This window comes from Paroedura picta, chromosome 8 (assembly GCF_049243985.1).
Source record: "Paroedura picta isolate Pp20150507F chromosome 8, Ppicta_v3.0, whole genome shotgun sequence".
Taxonomy (NCBI): Eukaryota; Metazoa; Chordata; class Lepidosauria; order Squamata; family Gekkonidae; genus Paroedura; species Paroedura picta.
In genome coordinates this window covers 94,240,770-94,265,644 of record NC_135376.1, presented here as the reverse complement: position 1 = coordinate 94,265,644, position 24,875 = coordinate 94,240,770, and the positions used below count along the sequence as shown (strand labels likewise).

At 46.1% G+C, this 24,875-nt stretch overlaps 1 protein-coding gene across 1 annotated transcript; it reads left to right on the top strand.

Annotated features, from left to right (window-relative positions):
- Window positions 1–1,482: 1,482 nt before the first annotated feature.
- On the top strand, window positions 1,483–24,636 carry LOC143844027 (uncharacterized). Its single transcript, XM_077350958.1, has 8 exons — window positions 1,483–1,525; window positions 4,358–4,516; window positions 10,371–10,487; window positions 13,080–13,187; window positions 16,013–16,129; window positions 17,718–17,834; window positions 19,427–19,510; window positions 23,110–24,636. The coding sequence occupies exons 1-8, from the start codon at window positions 1,483–1,485 to the stop codon at window positions 23,484–23,486; spliced, it is 1,122 nt and encodes a 373-aa protein (XP_077207073.1). The 3' UTR covers window positions 23,487–24,636.
- The last annotated feature ends 239 nt before the right edge of the window (window positions 24,637–24,875 follow it).

Below are 24,875 nucleotides of genomic sequence, written 5' to 3'. Positions count from 1 at the left end.
ATTATTAAGAGGCACCAAATGGATAAGATTACTAGCAGTGAAGACCGTTGCGTCCAGGACTGCAAAGGGACTAATGCCCAGAGCCAGCCCCCTGTCACCCAGGTCCCCAGCGAGTGGGAGGAGGTGTCATCACTGGAGCAGGGCAACCCGTGGAGCCTTCAGATATGGCTGGTGGCTCCCACATCCCCCACAGGAGGTGGTGTTGGGACCAAAATGAGCCAGGTGGTGAGCAGAGCCACCAGGGGGCAGCCGAGTGTGGGCAACCCTCTTCTCTGCAATCTCCTAGATGTGGGCGACAACATCAGGATGAGAACAAGCCAGCAGCTGAGCATGGTCATTCCTCCTTGCCCTGCTCCCTGGTGGGTGAGAGGCAGTGCTAGGACCAAGGCTGGCCTTCCTCCCACATCATCACTGAGAATGGCCAGGTTGGGAATGGAGCAGCCCAGGCAAGAAACAGGGGCACTGGAGCCATCCTTCCACACATAGTGGCTCCAAGCTTGGCCAGGATGGACATGTGTAGATGGGAACACGTCAGCCAGATGAGTCAGGCTGCCAGGGCTAAGCCTCCACCTGCTATCCCAGCATAAAAGGTAAAGGTATCCCCTGTGCAAGCACTGGGTCATGTCTGACCCTTGGGGTGACGCCCTCTAGTGTTTTCATGGCAGACAATATGGGGTGGGTTGCCAGTGCCTTCCCCAGTCATTACTGTTTACCCCCCAGCAAGCTGGGTACTCATTTTACCGACCTTGGAGGGATGGAAGGCTGAGGCAACCTTGAGCCGGCTGCTGGGATTGAACTCCCAGCCTCATGGGCAGACAGCTTCAGACTGCATGTCTGCTGCCTTACCACTCTGTACCACAAGAGGCACATATGCTATCCCAGCATACATTTGACATATTGCCATAGAGCTTTGCTCACACCTTGAATAAATCTTTGTTGGTCTTAAAGGTGCTACTGGAATAGGTTTTTATGCCCATGTACATTTTCACAGGTCCATTCAAGTGGGTAGTCATGTTGGTCAGAAGCAGTAGAACAAAGTTGGAGTCCAGCAGCTCCTTAATGACCAACCAAGTTTCATTCTGGATGTTAGCTTTCATGTACATCAGAAGACATGTGCTTATATCCAGAATTAAACTTCAGTGGTCCTAAAGGTGCCCCTGGATTCCAACTTTCTTCCATGGGGAAGTCTGAGTGCATTTGCTTCATTTCAACCTCACTATTCTCGCATGGCAAAAACACATGGCACAAAGTCTTCACCCCTTCTTCTCTAAAGAAATCCAGTTCTACATTCCCCACCTTGCAAGCCGTAGGAAATCCCATTCTTTGTGTCTCACACCTCTTATCAGTTCTGGGAGTTGAACAAAAGAGCCATCAGCTCTGAAGAGTCCCTAATGAGTTTCTTACAAAGTCATATGATTGAGAAACCGGAGCCAATGTTACTTAATCCATACCCTATAAAAGAGAGAACTGAACTCTTAATAGATGATTTCGACTCAGGCCATTGGAGAGCATCAGAAATTGAGAAGTAAGTGATTGTTGTTGTGTGTGTGTGTGTTTTTTTAATTCACTCCTTAATGATGGATCTTGCAGAGAGATTTATACATGAAATGTTGCTGAACGGCAGTAATAGGAAATGGAAGACTGTCACCGGTTACTTCTAAGGACTAGCAAGATTGCACCGCGCTCAATGAATTTGATGAATGGCGTCGGAGTTACAGCTTCCTCCTTAATTCAAGCTTCATTGATAAGCAATCTCTTATATCCTGCATCGTTGTGTCTGATTTTCCCATCTCTCTTGGCTTCTCCCATAATTACCTCCAGCGTTAATCGGTAGTTGATTATGAGTCCAACATCAAGATCATTTGCTCGCCTCTTCATCTCTTTGTTAAATGGCTTGGTTGAAATGCATTTGGAAAATTGGCCTTTTGAAGGTATCATTAGGATAAGTTGCCACAAGGGAAGACGGTATTCCTGTCTCTTTAATTTTTATATAGAAGAGGGACTTTGGGCAAGCATAATCGATAGGAGAGAAAACGTTATGGGCGGAAGTTCCCTCTTCAACACAACTCAAACTCCTTGGCATGCCATGACTATCCCTATTATATTTCCCCTTCATGGTCTTCTGATAGTTTCTTTATTCAGCATCTGGACTTTGTTGAAATGTGAATCAGTCAATGGACTCCCGTTCATTGAAAAGTACCTTAAATATTAAATGTGGTACAACAAAGAGAAAATTCCAACTGTTCAACCATTGAATACAAAGCAAGCTGTCCAAAGGTTAGGTTTTCCTTGATAAATTGTCCCGAGGAGTGATCTGAGCTGGCTGAGAGGAGATTCACCTTTAAGAGACAGATTGAATAGCATTCCAACAGTGCCTTGGCAACCATTTTTTTTTAAATAGAGGCTTTGTGCATTTCCAAACACTCATCCCTCATTGTTCGTGGCTTCCCACTATGTGTCTGCTGTGTGCTTAGAGATGAGCAGCACAGCTGTGTAAAGGGCTGTCGTGACACCCAACTTATGGAGACCCTGTAGGGTTTCCAAACCAAGAGCTGAACAGAGGTGGTTGGCCATTGCCTGCATCTGCAGAGCAACCTCAGATCTTCCTTGGTGGCCTCCCATTCGTGTACTAACCAGGGCCAACCCTGCTTAGCTTCGAAGATCTGACAAGGTCAGGCTAGCTGGGACCTTCTAGGTCAGGCTAGGGTAGGAGAATCAACCTGGTTTTGACTTTCAGAGTAGGGGTAAAGGGCATGGGATCCAACAACCTTAAGCACATTTGGGACTGATCGGTGCTGAACAGGAGTCTTTCTGGGACTCCTGTGCAAACAACCAAATTCTTGGACTAAAGAACGGTAGGATATAAAGGATATAAATGCCAGATATCCGTGAGATTCTGGAAAGCACTTGGAATGTTCAACATGCCTTCCTATGACCAGAATGCTATTGTGACCATTGTTGCAGGCACGCATCCCAACATTTCTCAAATAAAAAAGAAGTTTATAAAGGGTGGGAGAGGAGGGCTGGCTTATTCTCATTTGCTTCCCCCTGGGAAAAAATCAAATAGCAAACCGTAGTAAGCTGAGTCAGGTTCTTTCAAGCCTCCCTGATTCAGACGAGGCACGTATTGATTTTCTCTCGTCTGATGTTTGTCCGTCTATCACCCTCCCTGCTGCTACGTTTATACGTTTATCAATTAAATTAAGGAAGAAATTGGTCGAAGTAATTGCTGAGGGAATATGAAATTTTATTCCATTTTAGATATTGAAGTTTTATGGTCAGCATTTTTGTGGTTTATGTATGTACTAGATTCAAAGCCCGTTCTCTTTGAGGCCCTGGGTGTGCTTCTAGACCCGAGGGTAAGGCCTCCATCTTTACTCACGGTGTCCTGCCACTTCCCCGTGGCTTTTTGGCCTGTCATTTACAAAGTACATAAAATAATCATTGATAATTAAAATAGTATAAAATTTGAAAATATTCCAGCTGTAAGAATCAACAGGCTTTCTGGCCTGTCCTGTTGAGGGCCTAGAAGCCTTTCTGGCCTGTCCTGTTGAGGGCCTAGATTTTGCCCTCACCTGATTGGCTAGAACTGCTGTCTGTCCTGGTGAGGGGCCAATCGGAAGGTGAGAAGCGCCTTCCGATTGTCCCCTCACCCGGACTGGCCCCGCCCACTCTCTGCCCACTTAGCCCTTAGCCAAATATGAATACAGTGAAAGCTGTATAAAGATTGTGTGTACCTATTACCTTGCTTTTTTGATGCTGATAGTGGTTTTTGTTTTCTTATTTTAGTTTCTTTTCTATTTAAAATGATGTTAAGGCTGATGGGTACAACATCTAATAAATAAATACCAAAATATCAAATAGCCAATTCTAAACCTCATGATAGAGAATACAATGAACAGATCCACAAAATGGACCTGTGGCCAGATACAGCCGAGGCCAATGCGACTGCACCCAGAGGTGGCCATTGGACACCACAAGTCTGACCCACAAACTCTGAACACTGTGCAACTCAGCCAGATGTTTCCCAGGGATAATTCCCCAAGGAGAAGGAATGAAGATGGGGCTGATAAAGGTAGGTTGGGATGGAAAAGAGGAAAGGAAGCTAGAAAAAGGGTTAGGGGGCTTCTGGGGAAAGGAAATAGTTAAGAAGTGGGGGGGGGGGAGGAATATGCCTTGCAAATCCTTGCTGATCCCCTGATTCATGAATTCTAACAGTCATCAGAATCTTTGGAAGTATCCTTTGCAGAATCCTATGCAATATAATCCATACTTTTAAATTATTATTGAATTTCCCCCCAGGAAAATCTCTCAACGATGCTGGTGCTTCTGACTTTTTGTGCTTTCGTTTCGCAAGCTTCGCCCACGACAGAGCCAATGCCCCACCACCAAGTGATGCAGAACATGGATCGGAATGCCTGTTCCCTGGTTGTGTGCGGACCAGCTGAGCCTGGCTTGCCAGGGAGAGATGGAAAGGACGGGATCCAGGGACCAAAGGGGGACATGGGAGCTCAAGGTACAGAAAAAACTTTGCTTCTTGAAGTCTGGAACTACTGTAGATCAGTTTTCCCCATGAAGATTTTAATAACAATATTAAGAATGAAAGAACACAAGAGAAGCCATGTTGGCAGGCCAATGGCCCACTCAGTCCAACACTGTCATGCACTCGCCAAAACTCAGGTGCCATCAGGAGGTCCACCAGGGGGGCCAGAACAGAAGGCCTCCCACTATTGCCCCCAAGCACCAAGAATACAGGGCATCACTGCCCCAGATAGAGTATTTGGTAGTGTTGTTACGCTCCCTGCAAATACCAGATGTGGATGGCCCAGGCTAGCCTGATCTCATCAGATCTCAGAATCTAAGCAGGGGCAGCCCAGTTGAGTCTTTGGATGGAGACCAGACTTGTGACTCAAGGACAGGCAAACCACCTCCGAATGTCTCCTGCCTTGGAAACACCTCTGGGTCTCCATGACTCAGTTGTGACTTGATAGCACTTTTCACCACCAATACATCCTTCAGTTATATTCCACCTTTAAGACCAACCAAGTTTTATTCAAGGTATAGGCTTTGGTGTGGCACACCCTTCATCAGATACTATGAAATGGGAGTTTTGAGTCCATGCGTATAGGAAATTAACCTGCACACTGAACAGATGCAAGAACCAAACTGGAATAACAAGCTTTGTTTATATGGTCACCATTTATTGGGGGTTAATTCCAGGGGGAAACATAGTGAATGGAATATATGAACATCGGAGATTCGGGGGCAAGTGTGCCCTTCTTAATTGTGGAATGCTGAGAGTGATTAATGGAGCCCTTGCTATCATACTCCATCGCGCTCCTCTCAAGTTTGGTCCTTGAATCTCTCAAGCAATTTTATTGAGCTTTACACTAATGTCCTGCTTATCTTCTACCAATATGTAGAGATTGGCAACTTCCATTTCAATGTATCTTAAGCCTTGTGTCTGCACACAAAAGCTTATAACTTGAATAAAACTGAGTTGGTCTTAAAGGTGCCCCTGGACCTGAACTTTTTTCTGCTGCTTCAGACCAGCATGGGTACTCCCCTGAATCTAGCCCTTTATAAGGAGAGAGAGCCACAACAAAGAAAGGACATGGACATGGCTCACTGGTAGGTCTGCTTTGCCTGCCACAGTTCCCTGGTTCAATCCCCAGAAACTCCAATTAAAAGGAGGCTGGAGGTGATCTGAAAGACCCCATTGCTGATCACAGTAGACTGTACGGGCCTTGGAGCCCCTGGAGATCCTGTATATGGCAGCTTCACATGTTCAAGGCAAGTGCCCATCCTATCCATTTGCCTTCAGAAAGTTTTGTTCTGATGAGGAACCCCAGTAGTCATGGTCATGTAGGGCCAATCACTTTAAGGAGGATGGAAGGTGGCATTGATGGGCATCATTTCACACATGCTCCTTCAGTTCCTTGTGAAATACATTGGTCATTGCTACAAAAACCCTTCAAAGTATGGGGTGGAGAAAGTTATCAAAGAGAACTGTTCCTAGTAGTGATTATTTAATCACTCTCTGTGTAAAGAAAGACTCCCTTTTGCCCAGCCAGCTTGGTGTAGTGGTTTGGAGTGCAGACTTCTAATCTGGCAAGCTGGGTTTGATTCCCCGCTCCTCCTCCACATGCAACCAACTGGGTGACCTTGAGCTCACCATAACACTAATAAAGCTGTTCTGACCAAGCAGTAATATCAGGGCTCTCTGAGCCCCACCCACTTCACAGGGTGTCTGTTGTGGGGAGAGGAAGGGAAGGTGATTGTAAACCGCTTTGAGACTCTTTTGGATAGAGAAAAGCTGCATATAAGAACCAACTCTTCTTCAGGAATCTCAGGGCTCTCTCAGCCTCACCTCCCTCACAGGGAGTCTGTTGTGGGGAGAGGAAAGGGAAGGCGAATGTAAGCCACTTTGAGACTCCTTCAGGTAGAGAAAAGCAGCATATAAGAACCAACTCTTCTTCTTCAGTAATATCTGGGCTCTCTCATCCTCACCTACCTCACAGGGCGCCTGTTATAAGGAGAGACTCTGTCCGTGCGACACTCTGTCCGTGTGGTTCTGGTTGCCCTGACTCTGTCTCACACATTTTGTTAGATTGCCCCTTATATGAGCAGTGTCGGGATGACAGCTTTGTTGCTTTGCTGGGAAACAAGCCTTCTGTAAGTAAATCTATGACCTTGCAATTTCTGCTCTCTGACAAAGACCCAGAGATAACCATTTTAGTTGCCAGAGTTTTAACTAAGATGCTTTTATAATATGCTGCCTACCTTGTATTTTATCTCTTATAGTTTATTTAATCATTTTAAGATCTGTTTGGTCATGTAACCCCATTTTATTATTTTGTTGAAATTTTAAACCCTATTTTTATATGTCTTATACATTTTATGCCAATAAAAGCTTACTGACTGACTGACTGACTAAGGAGAGGAAAGGCAAGGTGATTGTAAGCCCCTCAGCAAAACAAAATGAGAGTCCAGTGGCACCTTTAAGACTAACAAAGATTTATTCAAGGCGTGAACTTTCGAGTGCAAGCACTAAGCCCCTTTGAGACTCCTTTGGGTAGAGAAAAGTGGCACGTGAGAATCACTTTTCTCCTTCTCCATCCTGAACCTACTACCCATCACCTTCCTTGGATGTCCTCGATTATGTTTGAAGGGAAGGAAAAAAAAGTTCTATGAATTGTTGAAGGCCTTCACAGCCAGAATCGACTGGTCACTGTGGGTTTTTTTGGGCTGTGCGGCTGTGCTCTGGCAGTTTTAGCCCCTGACATTTTGACAAAAACTTTCCCATCCAGATCCTCTCGTGCACAGAATCATGATATTCAACACGGTTCTAATTCTGGTAATCGGAAGGCATTCATGGTATAATTTTGTTCTAGGAAATCTGGTCAGCACTTTTGAGTCCCTGATACAAAAGACACAAAGAAACTCTTCTCTTTGAACAATACTTTGCAGTACATTCACTGAAATACTTGCCTATTGATTTCTGTTATGTATTTTGTGGCCTGAGACTTTTATATTTCTTTGCAAGAGCTTATTGTGCTTTTTTCTCTTCAAATCAGAGTCTTTATAAAGTGTATGTATTGATCTCTGGGATAATTTACTAGTCTTTGTTCATGGCTTTTGATTACTTTCAAGAGATATGGCTTTAGCTCAGGGATTAAATGACCTTGGAATGATCCCATTCACCACTGGATTCTTTTAAAAATATTTCTCTCGGGGTGGAGTTATGCCATCTCTGCTTCTTTCTGTTGGGACATTTCCTTAATATAGCAGAGTTTGCACAGTCACAGAAGTGTGATACTGAGGGCAGTCAATAAATCTCCCAAGATGTATACTGAAAGTTAAACTTACATTTATTCAATTAGAAACAGTTCACATTCAGGTTACAGTCAAAAGAGGAGAGAGACTCCTAATATATATATATATATAATTCCTTCTTGCAAATGGCCAACTTGTCTGGCATAGTGTATGTGTGTGTGTATGAGGGCCTTGTCTCTACAAGAGAGATATGCAGAGACATATGTCTCTATGGAAGGCCATGTGAAGAAAGAGAAAGGACAAAGCGAGAGAGAGAGAAAGACCATTTACGCATTGGAGATTTCATGCCAAGCTGCAGGCTAGAGTTTTAGACATGGCACGTTGCCCCACCACTTCCTGCACCCACACGGGGTAGCATTTGGCCTGGTGCACCTCATCTGCCCTCAATTTGTGCTCCTGAATGGGAGCTGGGGCAGTGAAGTTCCCAGTCCGTAAACGGTCAAAGGCATGCTGAGATGCTCACTCCAAAAGTTTCAATAATCAAGAATGAAACACCCTACCTACCCAAGTGGGTGTTAATAGGAATTATTTATTTCTTCTTCCTCCATCTTCCATTTTCTTATCAATCAAAATGATAGTCATTTGCTTAAACCCCAGCGTTGTCTTCGTTCTCTTCAGACAGCCCCATTTCCATCTTGTTTTTCAGCTCTGCCTCATCAGCCAGGCTCTGTCTGGCCAGTCAACACCCATCATCACCTCTCTGGTCACTGGCCCGTTGGGTCTTCAATTTGGGCTCAGAGAGGATGGATAGAATGATGGCCAAATGACCAACCAATTTTTCACCTTTTAATATTCCTGTCCCCCTATTTGTATACTCAAGAACAGGAGTAGTCAAACTGTGGCATTCGCTGGCAGGGGCTCCTGGGAATTGTAGTCCATGGACATCTGGAGGGCCGCAGTTTGACTACCCCTGCTCAAGACTATATGGACTATATACTGTAAACCCCACAGTGTTACCATTCCCTTGGTAACTAGTTATGGTTGCCAACTCTGTTAGGAAGTTCCTGGAGATTTGAGGGCAGTGCCTGGAGATGGAGGGATTTCTATGGAGGGATTTCACGTAGAATCTATGATATAATATAAAGTTCACACTCCAAAGCAGCTAGTTTTGTTTTCTGGGGAGTTTGTCTCTATACTGTAGTGATGAGTTGTAACCCTGGGAAATCTCCAGGCCCTACCTGGAGGTTGTGTAGGCAAAGAAGACTGAATGGAAATCGGCCAAAACAGTGTGTGATCTTTCTGTAAATTATTGTTTAATTAAACAGGGTTTATTTCTTCTGACTACTTATCACTGTGTTGTTGTTGTTGTTAGTTGTTAGCTGTGTACTCCCTTTTTTCCCTACTGATACTTGTCTGGATGTTGGCAACCCTAATTAGGACAACATTTTGGTGCTGGGTAGACCACCCACCAAGGCCTACATTGCACAGAAGCCTTACAAAACTTTTGTTGTGAGTTAAACCACACAATTTTTTATCTCACAACAAAGATTATTCCTTATCCTTACCCTTTCAATAAGCCACAGCTATTTGTGCAATATAAATACCTCTGGCCGAATATCAAGGCTGTTTCCCCACATTAACCACAAATGTTTTCTTTGATTCCATCCCATTGGTATTACTTCCTCTTAGACTCCAGGCTCTCCGAGTCCCTTTGCAGGTGATATAAGAGTTGACAATCCTACCTGGTGTGAACACCACATGCAGCTGCCAAGTCGCAGCGTCCAATCTGAAATCTCAGGAAATTAGCATCTTTCTTTGGCTCTTGGAGGGAAATACGGGAAGAGGCCCAAATCAAGGAGAGCAGCTCATTTCAGCTTAGCTTGGGGAAATGTAAATGTGGTCTTTACGGCGATTTGACTTGTGCGGGTCTAAATTAAAAGCTATGTGCGGGTCTGACAGGAGGTCACAGATCCTTTTCCTGCTATTGATTCAGTCGCTGTAATGCACCGAGGCCCGGTCTGATGATTCATGCAACTGACTGTCAAGGGGAAATGGAGGGGAGGGAACCTTTGAGAATCTGAATTTCAGAGAACATTAAAAAGGCAAATAGAGTTTTGAGCAGATAGGACGACAACAGAGAAAGAGTCGGGGGAGAGAGTAACGCACTAGATGTTCTACACGTTCTAGGCCAATTCATCAGCAACAATAACCATAAAGGCCTATGGTTAGAATGAAAAAAAAATGGCGCATCGTATCTTTAAACTCAAGATCAGGGGTAGTCAACCTGTGGTCCTCCAGATGTCCATGGACTACAATTCCCATTGAGCCCCTGCCAGCAAATGCTGGCAGGGGCTCATGGGAATTGTAGTCCATGGACATCTGGAGGACCACAGGTTGACTACTCCTGCTCAAGATGATGTATGGCTACATCCCTTTCCATTTTGGTAGCTAGTAAACAGAACTTTACAGGACTGATGATTCTATAATTCCTTGAGGAAGTTTCCTTGCAGTTTATCTTTTTGGTTCTTCTCTAAATGCTCACTTTGGTCTACCACGTAATAATCTGCCTCTTTAAATCTCTGATCAAACCTCAGGAATTGCAGGACCTAGAGGGATTGTTGGTCCTCCAGGGAGAATGGGCCCGATTGGACCAGAAGGAGAAAAAGGATCCCAAGGTGTTCAAGGAGAAAAGGGAGATGTCGGTGAAATGGGTAAGTGAACTACGCTTTCTATCCAATTATTATTTTTTGCTTCGTTTTAGAGCCTAAGTTTTAGTCCAATGACATCTTTGAGACCAATAAAGTATAATTCTGGGCATTCTGGGCATAATTCTGGGCATAAGCTTTCCTGTTCATCCACACTTCTTCAGATACATAGAAACCTATGTCCCCCTCTAAAATGCTGCCCCTTGGAGCTCCCTAGAGCCAGTGTCTAGCATCATGTGAAGGTTTACGGGGGAGACCACACCTTCTTCCTGCAGATGTTCCCTGGTACAAGAAGGAATAGATCATAGGCTCTAACCCCTGTATTTTGCCTGTACATACCTTTTAGTTCCGGCTTTTCAGGTCTATTGGCACAGAACGCACTGAGTACCCCCTCTCCCCAAAGTCCTAGTGGACTTGTCAATGTTGCTATTGTTGAAGAGGCTGGGTGTTGAAATCTGAGGAATGCCAAATGTATTGCATGTGTGTGCTGTGCACACTAGCTCTTGTCCTAAGGCATTGCCAAAAATCCCCACTGAAGTTAAAATTGAGGCAACGCTTTTAAAGAGACAAGTACCACAAAATAGGGACTGTTCATAGTTAAAGGGGACCATTGGGGTGTGAACGGATGAGGAAAACATCATGCATTATTCCATTCATCAAATGCAAATTGTAAGCTCGTGCAATTTCAGTTCTTGCAGAAACGCAAGGATGGGAGGGGACATTTGACCCTTCAACGTCCACTTGGTTTCTGTTGGAAATTGGTCTTGTAATGCTTTGTAATAACACGTTGTAATAATATGTCATCCTTGAAAATACGTATAACCAAGCCGAGCTGAGTTGACATTGAAGGATTAAACCCTTTTTTTCTTTCTTTCATGGCCCCAAGGCAAAATGAGGCTCTACAAGTCTGTGGTTTGTTTTAGTGAATGAAAGAAGATTCATTCTTTCTGTTCTGGTCTGTTCAAGCCCTTAGACTGCATGGCCAGCCGATCCTTGAACTTGGATGGCATTTTGCTTCTTCTGCTCACTACTGTTTCTGTTGCTGGGTGCAACATATTTATTTTCCAGATAAGAAAAGGGATAGAATTGTGACCAAAATGAAGGGAAGACAATTAAACAGTGCCACATGGGGAGAAGGAGGAGAATAGCCAGTCTACCCTAAATGCAGGCTTTCTAATGTCTTCGTGGTATTTGAATATGTCAAGGAGTAGTGTTGAATATACCAAACATTCCCTGAATGCCAATTGGGAGAATTCCATTATTCCCAAACGAGAAGCAAGTCAAAACCACTTTCTTGAATCTTGAAGGCTATAATTTCCACTTGTTTAATGAATATTTAACAAGAGTTGCTTCATGTCTTCTTTATCGGAAATGACTCCATTAGCAACAAAAAAAGAAGAAGATGTATGAACAAAGAAATGGTTTTGAGCCCATCAAGTGAGGGATTTAGATTATGAAATGTGATCAGGTGTGATATTTTAATTTGCACGTTTTAATTTAGCTGCTCTTAGCCTGTTCACCTCTGAGCCTGCTGGATATCATAATTAGGCATGCATCTAGCCAGATATAACACCACTTACAGCGGTGATGTGTGTGAGGACCATTAATGGCCTTTCTTGGAAGCTGAGAGCAGAAGGTGGAAATGAAAGAACTATTGGGTTAAATGGGGGAAAATTACCTTTTGCCTTAGAAGGCCCTCCACACAGTGTTCCCAATTCTTCACGTTTCCTGGTTCTGGGGGAACATGCTGTTCAACCAAATAGCAAAGATGATGTGACACCAGTGATAGCAAAAGAAAGAAATGTCACTTACAAAATTAGAAGCAGATCTGGCCTGATGAATTCCTGCAGGGATATTGAAATTATTGTGAACTGATTACCTTCAAAAATGTTAATTTGCTAGAGCTACAAGTCTGTGTAAGAGAGAGAAGAAGAGAGGTCCTATATAAGATGAAAAAAGCATAAGGCAAGCCAGGGCCGAAAAGGTCTTCTGGAGGGATTGGAATGGTAGGTTGGCACCACGCAGGTGTTTGGGGTAGAGTTTTCAGGCATAGGGGAAATTGGGGGAGAGTAGGTGGTTTCCTTCTCATTAAGGAAGGAGGAGAGCAACAGAGAATGGTAGAATTAGGAGGCAGGGACCAAGATCTATCAGGAAGTAAGGAAAAAAGATTGAGGGATTAGCATCCACTTGGTACTAATCTTCTTTAATAGGATTACAGTTGACAGCCAGCATAGCTGGATTAACTAGTTCTCCTTTTTCAAGCATGGGACATGCTGTACCTACATCACAACAAACCCCTGTACTAGGTCTTGTGCAACCACACCATCTTGTGTCATTACAACAGTTAAGGTCCTTCATGCTCTGTCAACTTCCCCGGTTGACCTAGAAGGTCAGGAGTTGCCCAGGTGAGTGGGGTCATCAGAAATCTTAGAATATGGGGCAGTTACCTGCAGTTCAACGGGATGACCACATGGGACAGTAGTAGTGCAGGGATCTAAGAGACATCGCCTTTCACCTTACAAATGGAATTCCTTGTAGGGTTGATCAGATTGGTGGATGACTCTTGGCATCTGCCAATAACCATTTCCGTCTGAACAGGACCACGTGGAATCCGAGGTTTGCAGGGCCCTCCAGGAAGCCCAGGCCCTGCTGGAGCAAAAGGTGACCGAGGACCTCAAGGTGAAAAAGGAGTAACCGGAGAAACAGGTAAGGTTATTCATTTGGATTTCTGTAGGGAACTGAGGGGAGGGAATGCCTTGGTCTGAATCCCAACTACTCTATCCAGTTGCCTGGCTCTTTGGCAAAGATCATATGCTTTCAAACGCCCTTTCAGATGTCATGAAGAGACGTGTTGTACCAAGGGGGAGAATTGATCAAGCCCAGTATAAAGTCTTATAAAATACTATCCCAGTCAAGTATGCTAGAGACGTTTCTTTCAGTTGAATTCAACAAATGTCATTAGAGGACAAATTAACTCGTATTGCTCTAGAAATCTGACGAGTCTCCTTATTTTCTGTATGCAACATACCACCTGTCATGGATTAGGGCTGCCAGCTCTGGGTTGGGAGATTTTGGGAGTGGTATCTGGGGAGAGTGAGGTATGAGAAGAAGAAGAAGAAGAAGAAGAAGAAGAAGAAGAAGAAGAGCTGGACTTTGTACATTGTTTTTTCCTACCCAAAGGTAGGAAAGCAGCTTACAATTACCTACCCTTCCTCTCTCCACTGCAGATGCCCTTTGAGGTAGGTGAGGCTGAGAGAGTTCTGAGGGAACCCAGCTGGCTGCACATAGAAGAGTGGTGAATCAAACCCAGTTTTCCAGATTAGAGGCCACTGGTCCTAACCACTACACTAAACTGGCTCACTTTGTGCTGAGGGGGGCGGGGACGTCACTGGGGTATAATACCCGAGTCCACTCTCCAAAGTAGCCATTTTCACCAGGGCAACTGGTCTCTGTAGTCTGGAGATGACTTGTGATTCTGGGAGATCCCCAGGCCCCACCTGAAGATCCACAAATCCTTGCAGGCTGATGTGGTACAGACCAGAACGAATGGAATGAAATTAATTCAAAAGAAATTCCGTCTCAACATCCGGAAGAAGTTCCTGACAGTTAGAGCGGTTTCTCAGTCGAACAGGCTTCCTTGGGAGGTGGGAGAAATTTCCATCTTTGGACATTTTTAAACTGACGCTGGAGAGCCCTCTGACGGAGAGGCTGATTCTGTGAAGGTTCAAGGAGGGGCAGGTGACAGTGGATGAGCGATAGGGTTGTGAGTGTCCTGCATAGTGCAGGGGGATGGACTAGATCAGGGGTAGTCAAACTGCGGCCCTCCAGATGTCCATGGACTACAATTCCCAGGAGCCCCCTGCCAGCATTCGCTGGCAGGGGCTCCTGGGAATTGTAGTCCATGGACATCTGGAGGGCCGCAGTTTGACTACCCCTGGACTAGATGGCCCATGAGGTCCCTTCCAACTCTCTGATTCTATGATTCTATGATTCTAGCTCAGACACAAGCCATTGAGAAGTGGGTGATCCCATGAACACAGGTGGTTCATGCTCTTCCCTAAGTTGACATGAACCCAATACACGACTGCACTGAGAAAAGAATTGCCACTTGAATGTGCGCACGAGCCTTCAGATATGCAGCGTTATGTTTACATTGATGTTTGCTTTGAACATCTGTGCTGGAAGCAGGGTCTGTGCCACCATGCCGAGGCACCTGTGGTTTTATTTAGCTTCCTTTAATTTCATACCTGCCGTCAGAATAATTTGTGGCACACTTTATTCATTGTGTTTGGATGCTGTGTAGACCAACTCTCAGTGGCAGCACACACCAGAATACAAAATATTTTTTTCTTTTCCAGAACTTTCATCATCTCTAAAATCCAGGCTCTCAATTTAACCCTCTGCTTTCTGCTCTTCCTGAACTGCCACAAACTACCACAAATTGCCTTGAAATTTGTGGCAGTTTATGATGGATCTTCAGTTTGTGAGCTTTGGTTTGCGAACCACAAACTGGCCAAAATTCATTACAGACTTAAGTTTGTCAGCTTGTTCATGCCCATCCCTCCCCAATAGCCCATTAGATATTAAAAGGGCTTTGGTATTTAGACTTCCAAGAGTCAAAGCTCTTTTCATCAGATATGGTATCTGACAAAGAAAACTATGACTCTTGAAAGGGATATGCTCCCAAAATCTTGTTAGTCTTTAGAGTGCTCCTAGTTATAATTGTTAATTAATTATAATTGTTAATTGTGTTAAGAGCCTCTTGTGGCGCAGAGTGGTAAGGCAGCCGTCTGAAAGCTTTGCCCACAAGGCTGGGAGTTCAATCCCAGCAGCCGGCTCAAGGTTGACTCAGCCTTCCATCCTTCCGAGGTCGGTAAAATGAGTACCCAGCTTGCTGGGGGGTAAACGGTCATGACTGGGGAAGGCACTGGCAAACCACCCCGTATTGAGTCTGCCAAGAAAACGCTGGAGGGCGTCACCCCAAGGGTCAGACATGACTCGGTGCTTGCACAGGGGATACCTTTACCTTTAGTTATAATTGTGATAGTTTTTGGCAATTGGACAGGCTGTAGCTTGTCCCCTTAAAGCAGCCTTTCTCAACTTTTTTTACAGTTGAGAACCCCCTGAAAAATCTTTCAGGCTTCAAGAAACCCCAAAAGTGGCACAATCATGCAGAATATGGTTGGGAAGTATAGCTGTGTACACCTCCACCCAGGGACCCTCCCCTTCCCACCCCCTCCAGGTCCATCACTGGTTGTTTCGGAGGGGGCAGGTTGACACAACATTTGGGGGCTGTGATAAAAGAGAGGTGGAGAAAGAAATCCTTTCAATCAGCAGAGATTTACTATAGGATCTAACCCATTAACTCAGTTTGTGTATGTTTGACCTCCCATTGCAATTGTATTTCCCACCCCTTGGGCACCAAAATACTAATCCTCCCTTGAGCTTCCTGAATGCCAGGATGTCATATCTCTTTCCCTAGGAGAACTGTAAAGACTTTTCCTTATCTGAATCAATTGATCTCACTGTAGGACCAATGGGAGCGCCTGGGGCACCGGGTCCCCAAGGCAGGACAGGCACTCCAGGACCCAAAGGGGACAATGGGTCAGTGGGCGAGAAGGGAGCAAAAGGAGAAGTTGGCGACAGAGGTAAGTGAAGTAGATTTTATCCCAAGTACCCAGCATTTTTTTGCATTGAAGGCCCTTTCTAGGAAAATGAATGGAAAGTGTTCAGGACAGACCGTCACAAATGACCTGGTACAGGTCAGTTCACAAGTGGCATGACTAATGAGCAGAGCAATGTGAGAATCACCCCTCACTGCTTACTGCTAATTATTTGTTCCACTATATATTTCTGGTAAGACCTTGGAGGAGGAGCATGTCTCATGGCTTAAGCGCTTAACAGCCACTCAGGGTGCCTGTCCCGCCCCTGATTGCCTCCTCCTCCAACTGGCTTGCCTGTCTGTCCAGTGGCCAGCCAATCGCCTTTTGTCTCCTACCCCTGACCACCTCCTCCTCCTTCTACTTCCCTCTGCGCCTCAGAGGCTGCCCCTGCCATGTGAGAGTTCCCCCTGCCAGTGAGTTCCATGACAGTTGCCGGCAGCCTTTCCAGGTCATGGGGGGGGGAGGGGAGGCCATCCACAGAGTTCTTCCACTCCACCCACCTGATCTAGCACCCGTTGTATTCCTGAATGCAATGGACTTGGCTCCTAGTGTTAAAAAAAAATACCTGCAGATCTCTCTATGGGTAGAAGTGCCATTATCACGTCACAACCGACTTAAGGCAACACAGCCAAAATGCTTTCAATACAAGGGAAAAGCAGAGTCTGTTTTGACTTGGTCCTTCTTCTCCAGAGCCTTCCTTGCTGGTCTCCCACCCAATGACTGACCCTGCTTAGCTTTTGAGATCTGACAAGCATGGGCTATACTGTACCCAATACCTTCCCTCCCTGTTTTCTATTGTATATATATGGTGGTAGCAGAAGATACAGAGGAGATAGTCATCATCTCCAGCAGTGAAGTCATAAAGCTTCACCGAAGGTGTAGGTAGTCCAGAGATCGGGGATCGGGCTGACTTGGCTCAAGCCAGTTTGGAATTCTTGCACACCTCAGTGTCCTCATGTGTCAGACCCACTACATGCAGTCCCCAGGGCAGCCTTTGTCAACTTTTATTTGCCTAGATCAGGGGTAGTCAAACTGGGGCCCTCCAAATGTCCATGGACTACAATTCCCAGGAGCCCCTGCCAGCATTCGCTGGCAGGGGCTCCTGGGAATTGTAGGCCATGGACATCTGGAGGGCCCCAGTTTGACTACCCCTGGCCTAGATCAACTGTTTTACCCTTGAGAAACCCCTGCAACTCTCTTCAGGCTTCAAGAAATCCCAGAAATGGCCAACTCCTACTTAGGCAATACCTGGAGATATTGGGTGTAAGGCCACAGTCCACCCTCCAAAGCCACCCTTTTCTCCAAGGGAACCCGTCTCAGGCCGAGGTCTTGCACATCACCTTCTACTCGGTCCTTTTATCTGGAGATGCCGAGGACTGAGCTTGGGACTTTCAGCCTGCAAAGAAGAGGCTGTCCCACTGGGCCATGTCCCTGTATGTTGCTATGAAACCACGGAACCAAACAACAGAATCCAACAGACAGACTCAGAATCAGAAAACCCTCATTGGCATACAGGAATCCCACAGAAAACAGAAGGCACTCGGTAACTCGATGGTTTAATATCTCACAACAGGATTGCAAGGATCAACTGGAATGCCAGGCCCAATGGGGAAAACAGGCTCTCCTGGTCTCCAGGGAATGAAAGGCTCCATAGGGGAAAAGGGAACCAAGGGAGACAGTGGCCTCTCCGGTGAGTAGTTTATGCTGCTCTTAAATACAAGAGGTCAGTCAATAATGCTTGGGGATACTTATTTTACTTGCTGAGATGCAAAGCAGGTTATGCTGTGTAAACTGATTGCTGATGGGCTGTGAAAAACTAATAATAACAACAACTTTTTTGTATCCCATCCTTCCTCGTCAGGCTCAGGGAAAAGATTTAAAAAGAGTCATCTAAAGATTTGATTATTAAAACATTTCTAAAACGTTTTAATGTTTTTGAAACCATTTAAAAAACCCGCCTTGTAATAATTTAGAACTTTACTGAGCGGCTAGTCAGAGCTTGGGGCGGGGGGGTAATTTTTCTCTCTCCAGGGGATGAGTTTTTGGGGGTGGGGGAGGCCAGTGTCTGTTGCTGTTATTTCCTGTACCGTTTCTGCACTGGAAGCTTTGCGCCAAGCTGCAGGTGAGAGTTTGAGCTAGGGCAGGAACTGGAGTAGCGAAGTTTCCCGTGCAGAAACGGTCCTGGTCTCAACTGTAGGCCTGGCAGAGCAGCTCTGTCTTGCTGACCTCCAGAACTGTTTAAAATCCTGATGGTCCCTGATCTCACTAGGAAGAATATTCCATCAGTTCGGGGCCAGGGCTGAAAAGGCCCAGTCAAGGGCAATTTTATCACTTTGGGGTTAGGGACTGTGAACAAGTTTTGGTTGCTCTATCTCAATTCTCTTTGGAGGACATAACAGTCCCATGGATACAGGGGTCACAGACCACTTAGAGGTTTAAAAATAAGAATCAGAACATTGAACCTGATCTGGTCTCTATTCTGGAGTCTGTGCAGCTGGTAGAGCCTGGTCTAATATGTGCCCTCACTGGGTCCTCATAAGGACTCAAGCTGCTCCATTTTGGACCACTTGGAGAGGACCATTTCATGGTTCGTGGTGGCTAGGTCTGGTGCATCAATAGGTAAGGTGCAAGTTGTTATGCCTGGTGAAGATGGTAGAATGCCTGGCGACCGACGCTCATGACCTGGCCCTCCCTAGACAGGGAGGTATCCAGGATCACACCCAGGCTCTCGACAGGGGAGAGGAGAAAATGACTAAAAAGAGCAATGAACAAAAATAGAAATGAAAGAGTTAGGATTTTATTGAGTGGGGATTCCCCCTTCCCCCTGTGCTCCTTTTGAGACTCAAAGCAAGCCTCGGTTCAATCACTCTAAAACAGGGATAGTCAAACTGCGGCCCTCCAGATGTCCATGGACTACAATTCCCAGGAGCCCCTGCCAGTTTGACTACCCCTGCTCTAAAAGGCTGCTGTGAGATTGTGAATTTGGACCGTCTGCCTCAGGCAACAAATTTATTTGTTTGTTTTTTTAAACTGTATTAATCACCAAAAGACCTCCACATTTTAAGCAAGTCTCCTCTCAAAGCGGGAACTCGTATCCCCTGAAGAACAATACCTCTCACTAGAAGAGCATTCAGATAAATGGGATTTTGTGTCTTATTTGCGGCTTGCTGCTTATTTTTGTTGGTGCTGCGAAATACACCAGGGCTATCCTTCTACGCCGTTGGTCGCCTGCTATTTTTTGTCCTGTGCCTTTCAACTCACGGTTGCTTTATCATTTCTCAGAGGTCAACCTTATGAAACAGCAAGTCAGCGCTTTGCAAGGACAGCTAACAATGTTGCAAGCCAGCCTCGCCAAGTTCCAAAAAGGTAAGGTGTCATAACAGCAGAGGGACGGCTTCCATTTTTAATAAGGCTGAGGTGTCCGTGCCACATTCCTGTCAATCCATGGATCATTTATTTACCTAGATCAGTTGTTTTACCATTGAGAAACCCCTGAAGCATTCTTCAAGCTTCCAGAAACCCCAGAAGTGGTGTGATCGTGCAGAATATGGTTGGGAAGCATAGCTGTGGACATGCCCACCCAAGGCCCCTCCCCTTCCCTCCTCCTCCAGGCTCATTTTTGGCCATTTTGGGAAGGGGAGCAGGTCAACATGACCATATATAGGGTCCTAACTGGCACACCTTGGAGGGCCCATATCCAGCCAGTGCTGAGGCAGCTGCACTGGTTGCCAATTGCTGCTCAGATCCGGTTCAAGGTTTTGGTTTTAACCTTCAAGGCTTTACGCGAGTTGGGACCCACATACCTGAGGGACCGCTTATCGCCCTATGCCCCCCGTAGAGCTTTACGTTCTGCGGGAGAAAATCTATTGGTCGTCCCCGGCCCTAGGGAAGCACGCCTGGCCTCGACCAGGGCCAGGGCCTTCTCGGTCCTGGCCCCTGCCTGGTGGAATGAGCTCCCGGGAGAGCTGCGGGCCCTTCCATCGTTCCGCAGGGCCTGCAAGACGGAGCTCTTCCGCCAGGTTTACGGTTGAGACCAGGCTTAACATCTATGCCCCCCCGGGACCTGAGGATTGGGATTAGAGACCGGTACCACCAGTATCCCCTCTCCACTTGCTAGGGGGGGAATGGGTAGTTGATTAGCCACTCTTGCCAGGTAGTTATTAACTATTGATATGTTAATTGGTTTTTAATGTATTTTATGGGGTTTTATACTGTTGTAACCCGCCACGAGCCGCAAGGGAGTGGCGGGTAATAAATTCAAAAATAATAATAATAATAATAATAATAATAATAATAATAATAATAATAATAATAATAATAATAATAATAATAATAATAATAATAATAATAATAATATCACCCAATAAACGTTTAACAAATTTTAAACATATATTTAAAAATTAATTCGCTCCACCCATTTGGGAAACCCTTCCAGGGCTGTCAAGGAACCCCCGGGTTTCACAAAGCCTGAAGACACCAGGGAGCTGACGAAGAAGACATGGCAGCAGAGGGGGATGCATGCACAGAGCGTAGCATGTGCCCCAACACTCGGGGGCAAGGGGCAGCCAATGGGGAGGCGCGCAAAGTGCCTTCCTATTGGCCCCTCACCAGGACAGACCAAAATTCCATTCACCCAGCCCAGTCTGGCTGCCAGTCTGCTCCTGACCACCAAAGGGAGAGGAGGTCAGTAGGGCTGCCAAGGGGGATGAGAACAGAGGCTTGGACAGGCTGTGCCAGCCCTTTTCGCCCCAAGGCTGTCCTAACTGCCATGTCCAATTGTAAATTGCCTCAGAACCCTGACAGAGCTGGCAGGAGGCTGCAGAGTGCTCCCGTCCCCTCCCTTCAGGCCTCTGAAGGCAAAGGAGCCTCTGACAGGCCCTGACTGAGGGAAGGAGGCCTTTCCAAGAGCAACGCAGGGGAGCCTGAGGGCCTTCCTTTTGAGGGGGGGGGGACTTTCCCCTTCTGCCAAACAGTTGCCTGACAGGGAGGCCACAGAAAAGCCCCTTCTCACTTAAAATACTGCTCTGGCCAGGGGTTAGACACAGCCAAGCCATGTGTCTTTCTTCTTTGCAACTCTCTGCAGATTTGAGGCCACTGCACAGCGTTATTCTGCAGAGGAAGCTGGCTCTTTTGTCTCCTGTTTCATCTGCACAACAACCCTGTGCAGTAGGCCTCAAGTCTTTCAATTCAACAACAACCTGTGTGGGAAGCCTTAAATGTTTCTTCTCTACCACAACCCTGTCCAAAGTAGCCCTTTCTGCCTGGGGAGCTGATCTTTATACTCTGCAGGTGAGCTGTAATTCCAGGAGCTCTCCAGGCCACACCTGTAGGTTGGCTACCCCTGGGTTGGAAATATTCCTGGAGGTTTGGAGGTGGGACTTCAAAATCGTACAATGCCTCAGAGTCCAGCCTTCAAATGAGCCATTTTTGCCAACAGTGAAAATATGGGAGACAGAAGGAACAGGGTGGACACCTGTGTACTGTGACTACCCTGTGTGTATTAGGGCAGAGGGGCATTTCGGTGAATGTGGCCTAATTCACACAAGAAGGGAAATGACACAGAACTGGGGGGAATTGGTTGTCATGTAATCTTCCCCTAAGAAGAGTCTCCAGTCTGATTTTCCCTTCACATATCTGAGGACATGGCTCTGGAAAACTCATCTGTCATCACTATGCCACAATTCCCAAAGGTCAGTCCTCTCCCACAATCAATGAACATTCCACACCACAGGTTCTTGACACCCATATCTCCACACCCATGGCCTCATTTGCCACCATACCACCACAACCTCCCACACAACACACACATTCAACCCCATGCCCTTACAGACTGGACAACTCCTCCCCTTCCTCTTCCCACTGCCAAGCTCTAGCGCCCGTTGTATTCTTGGAGACAACGGGCTTTGCCCCTAGTATTCTAATAGTCAAGTGTGGCCCAATCTGCAGACAGTTAAATTTGAGGACTCTCTCTTGACAAAAAAGGGAGAGAGAGAGAGAGAGAGAGAGAGAGAGAGAGAGAGAGAGAGAGAGAGAGAGATCATTCTGCAAGCTTGGGGGACCTCCAGGTTTGCAGAAAAATCTTTAAACATAAATAAAATACAGAGAACGATCGAGTATTACCAACCCTTTGAGGATCCCTGGCCCTAAGGAAATATGTTTGGTCTCAGTGGCTGAGCCTCTGCTTCACACGCAGATGGTCCCAGGTTCAATCCCTGACATCTCCACTTTAAAAAGACCAGGCAGTGGGTGATGTGAAAGACCTCTCTGCCTGAGGCCATGGAGAGCAGCTGCCAGTCTGAGCCAACAAGACTGACTTTGATGGACCAGTGGTCTGATCTAAAGCAGATTCATTGGGGAAGGGCTGGGGCTCAGTGGAAGAGCCTTTGCATTACATGCAGAAGATCCCAGGTTCAATCCCTGGTATCTCCAGTTTAAAAGGGCCAGGAAGTAGGTGATGTGAAAGACTTCTGCCTGAGAACTTGGAGAACTGCTGCCAATGTGAGGGGACAAGACTTATATGGATGGAAGCTTCATGAGAAAAGAAATTACAGTAGACCGGGGGGGGGGGGGAGAGAGGGGGGTCAGTGAAGGGTTGTAGCTTGGTGGTAGAACATCCACTTTGTATCTAAGAGCTTCCAGATTCAATCCCCAGCATCTCCAGTCAAAAAGTTCAGATAGTGGGTGATATGAAAGACCTCAGCCTGAGTCCTTGGCTAGCTACTGCCCATAGACAAGGGTTTGTTCTGCTAGAAGGCCGCTTCATGTGTTGAAGTCCAAATCTCCACACAGCCACATGGTATGTGACCTTGAGCAAAGCCTTGAGTCTAGGACTATTATGACAGCAAAGGCTCCTTGGAAGAAGTTCAGGACAACAATGGGATGGATAGAGCAACCGTTTCCATCATTCTCTCAGCTTTGCAGCGCAACAGCCAACGTGGCCGTATGTTCCTTTGTGTTTATTCCAGTCGCGGCATTCCCAAGCGGCCAAATTGTGGGCAACAAAGCCTTTGTGACCAGTGGCTACGAAGGGAACTTCGACGACCTGAGGCAACGGTGTCTGCAAGCCGGCGGCCAGCTCGCTTCCCCCAGGAACGCCGCCGAGAACGCCGCCATCCAACAGATCGTCATTCTCCATAAGAACGCTGTTTTCCTTGGGATCAATGACATCCAGACGGAGGGGAGATTTAAGCACCTGAATGGCGAGCCCATCACATATTCCAACTGGCAGCAAGGGGAGCCCAATAACGACAAGGGGAAGGAGAACTGTGTGGAGATCTTTGTGAACGGCAAGTGGAACGACCGGTCCTGTGGGGAAACCAGGCTGATACTCTGTGAATTTTAGATCACCTGCCCATTATAATGAGGACCACGCTGTTTCTATATGACATTTGCTTGCATTGGTAGATGTTAATGCTATCGTGATTTCATTAATCCAATTGACATACAGTTCAAGGTGTGCATGTATGCATAACGTAGCAGGTAGCGAGGACAAACAAGTTCCCATCAAGACTTTGATGGCATACCCATGAGTGCTCTAGTGTACTCTCAGAGCGTTTGTACCAGCCTCCAAAAGAAGGGAAGAGTTCTCTTCCCAACCACTACTTGGAAGAGCATTGTTCCTTGTGAATAATGCAAAAAATTGTTGTTGGCTAACAGCAAGCACTTTTTTGTGATTGTGATTTAGCTTGGTGTAGAGGTTAGGAGTGCGGACTTCTAATCTGGTGAGCCAGGTTTGATTCTGCATTCCCCCACATGCAGCCAGCTGGGAGACCTTGGGCTCGCCACGGCACTGATAAAGTTGTTCTGACCGAGCAGTGATATCAGGGCTCTCTCAGTCTCACCTCCCTCACAGGGTGTCCGTTGCAGGGAGAGGAAAGGGAAGGTGACTGTAAGCCACTGTGAGAATCCTTCGGGTAGAGAAAAGCGGCATATAAGAACCAACTCTTCTTCAGTAATATCAGGGCTGTCTCAGCTTCATCCCCTCACAGGGTGTCTGTTGTGGGGAGAGGAAAGGGAAGGCAAATTTAAGCCGCTTTGAGACTCCAGGTAGAGGAAAGTGGCATATAAGAACCAACTCTTCTTCTACAGTAATATCAGGGCTCTCTCAGCCTCCCCTTCTTCACAGGGTATCTGTTGTGGGGAGAGGAAAGGGAGAGTGGCTTTCAGCCGCTTTGAGACTCCTTCCTGTTGCCTTGGTTTAATTTCCTCCGTTATCCCTCCTTCCTCTCTCTACATATAGAGTGTAAGCTTCGTGGAGCAGGGCAATTCTTCTTAACTATGTTCCTTGCTAGATTGTCATGTACATGGATTTGTGAATAAATAATAAATCATCACCAGCAGTTCTCCACTTATGATGCACCCTCAGGACAAAATGGATGAGCACAGAAGTTTAAAGAAACAGGGCCTGTGAGGAGCATCCCTTTTGATATTTGTAGGTGTATTTTGACATACACAGAATATTTTTGTATTCATAATATTTGCAAATGTTCATTAAATGAGCTTTTCTTCTAGTAAGCAGGACTCTTTTTCATCATATGAATAAATTTGCAAAAGAGTTGGCAACAGAGGATAGGACATGCACTGATGGTTTTAAACTATATGTAGCACGGTACCAGCAGGAGGCAGCTGCGGGCTCAGATCGGGGAGGGGAAGCAAGAGAACCTCCCTGCCTTTCCTCTCTGATGTGATCCGACAACCACCCTATGCAGCATCATGGAATCTTCCTTGATGC

Bases quoted from the DNA above. Each gene is read 5' to 3' on its own strand.
- LOC143844027 (XM_077350958.1), top strand. From the start codon at position 1,483: ATGATTTCGACTCAGGCCATTGGAGAGCATCAGAAATTGAGAA. The intron at 4,517-10,370 runs GTACAGAAAAAA...ATCAAACCTCAG, and splicing joins GGGGGACATGGGAGCTCAAG to GAATTGCAGGACCTAGAGGG. The intron at 13,188-16,012 runs GTAAGGTTATTC...ATCTCACTGTAG, and splicing joins AGGAGTAACCGGAGAAACAG to GACCAATGGGAGCGCCTGGG.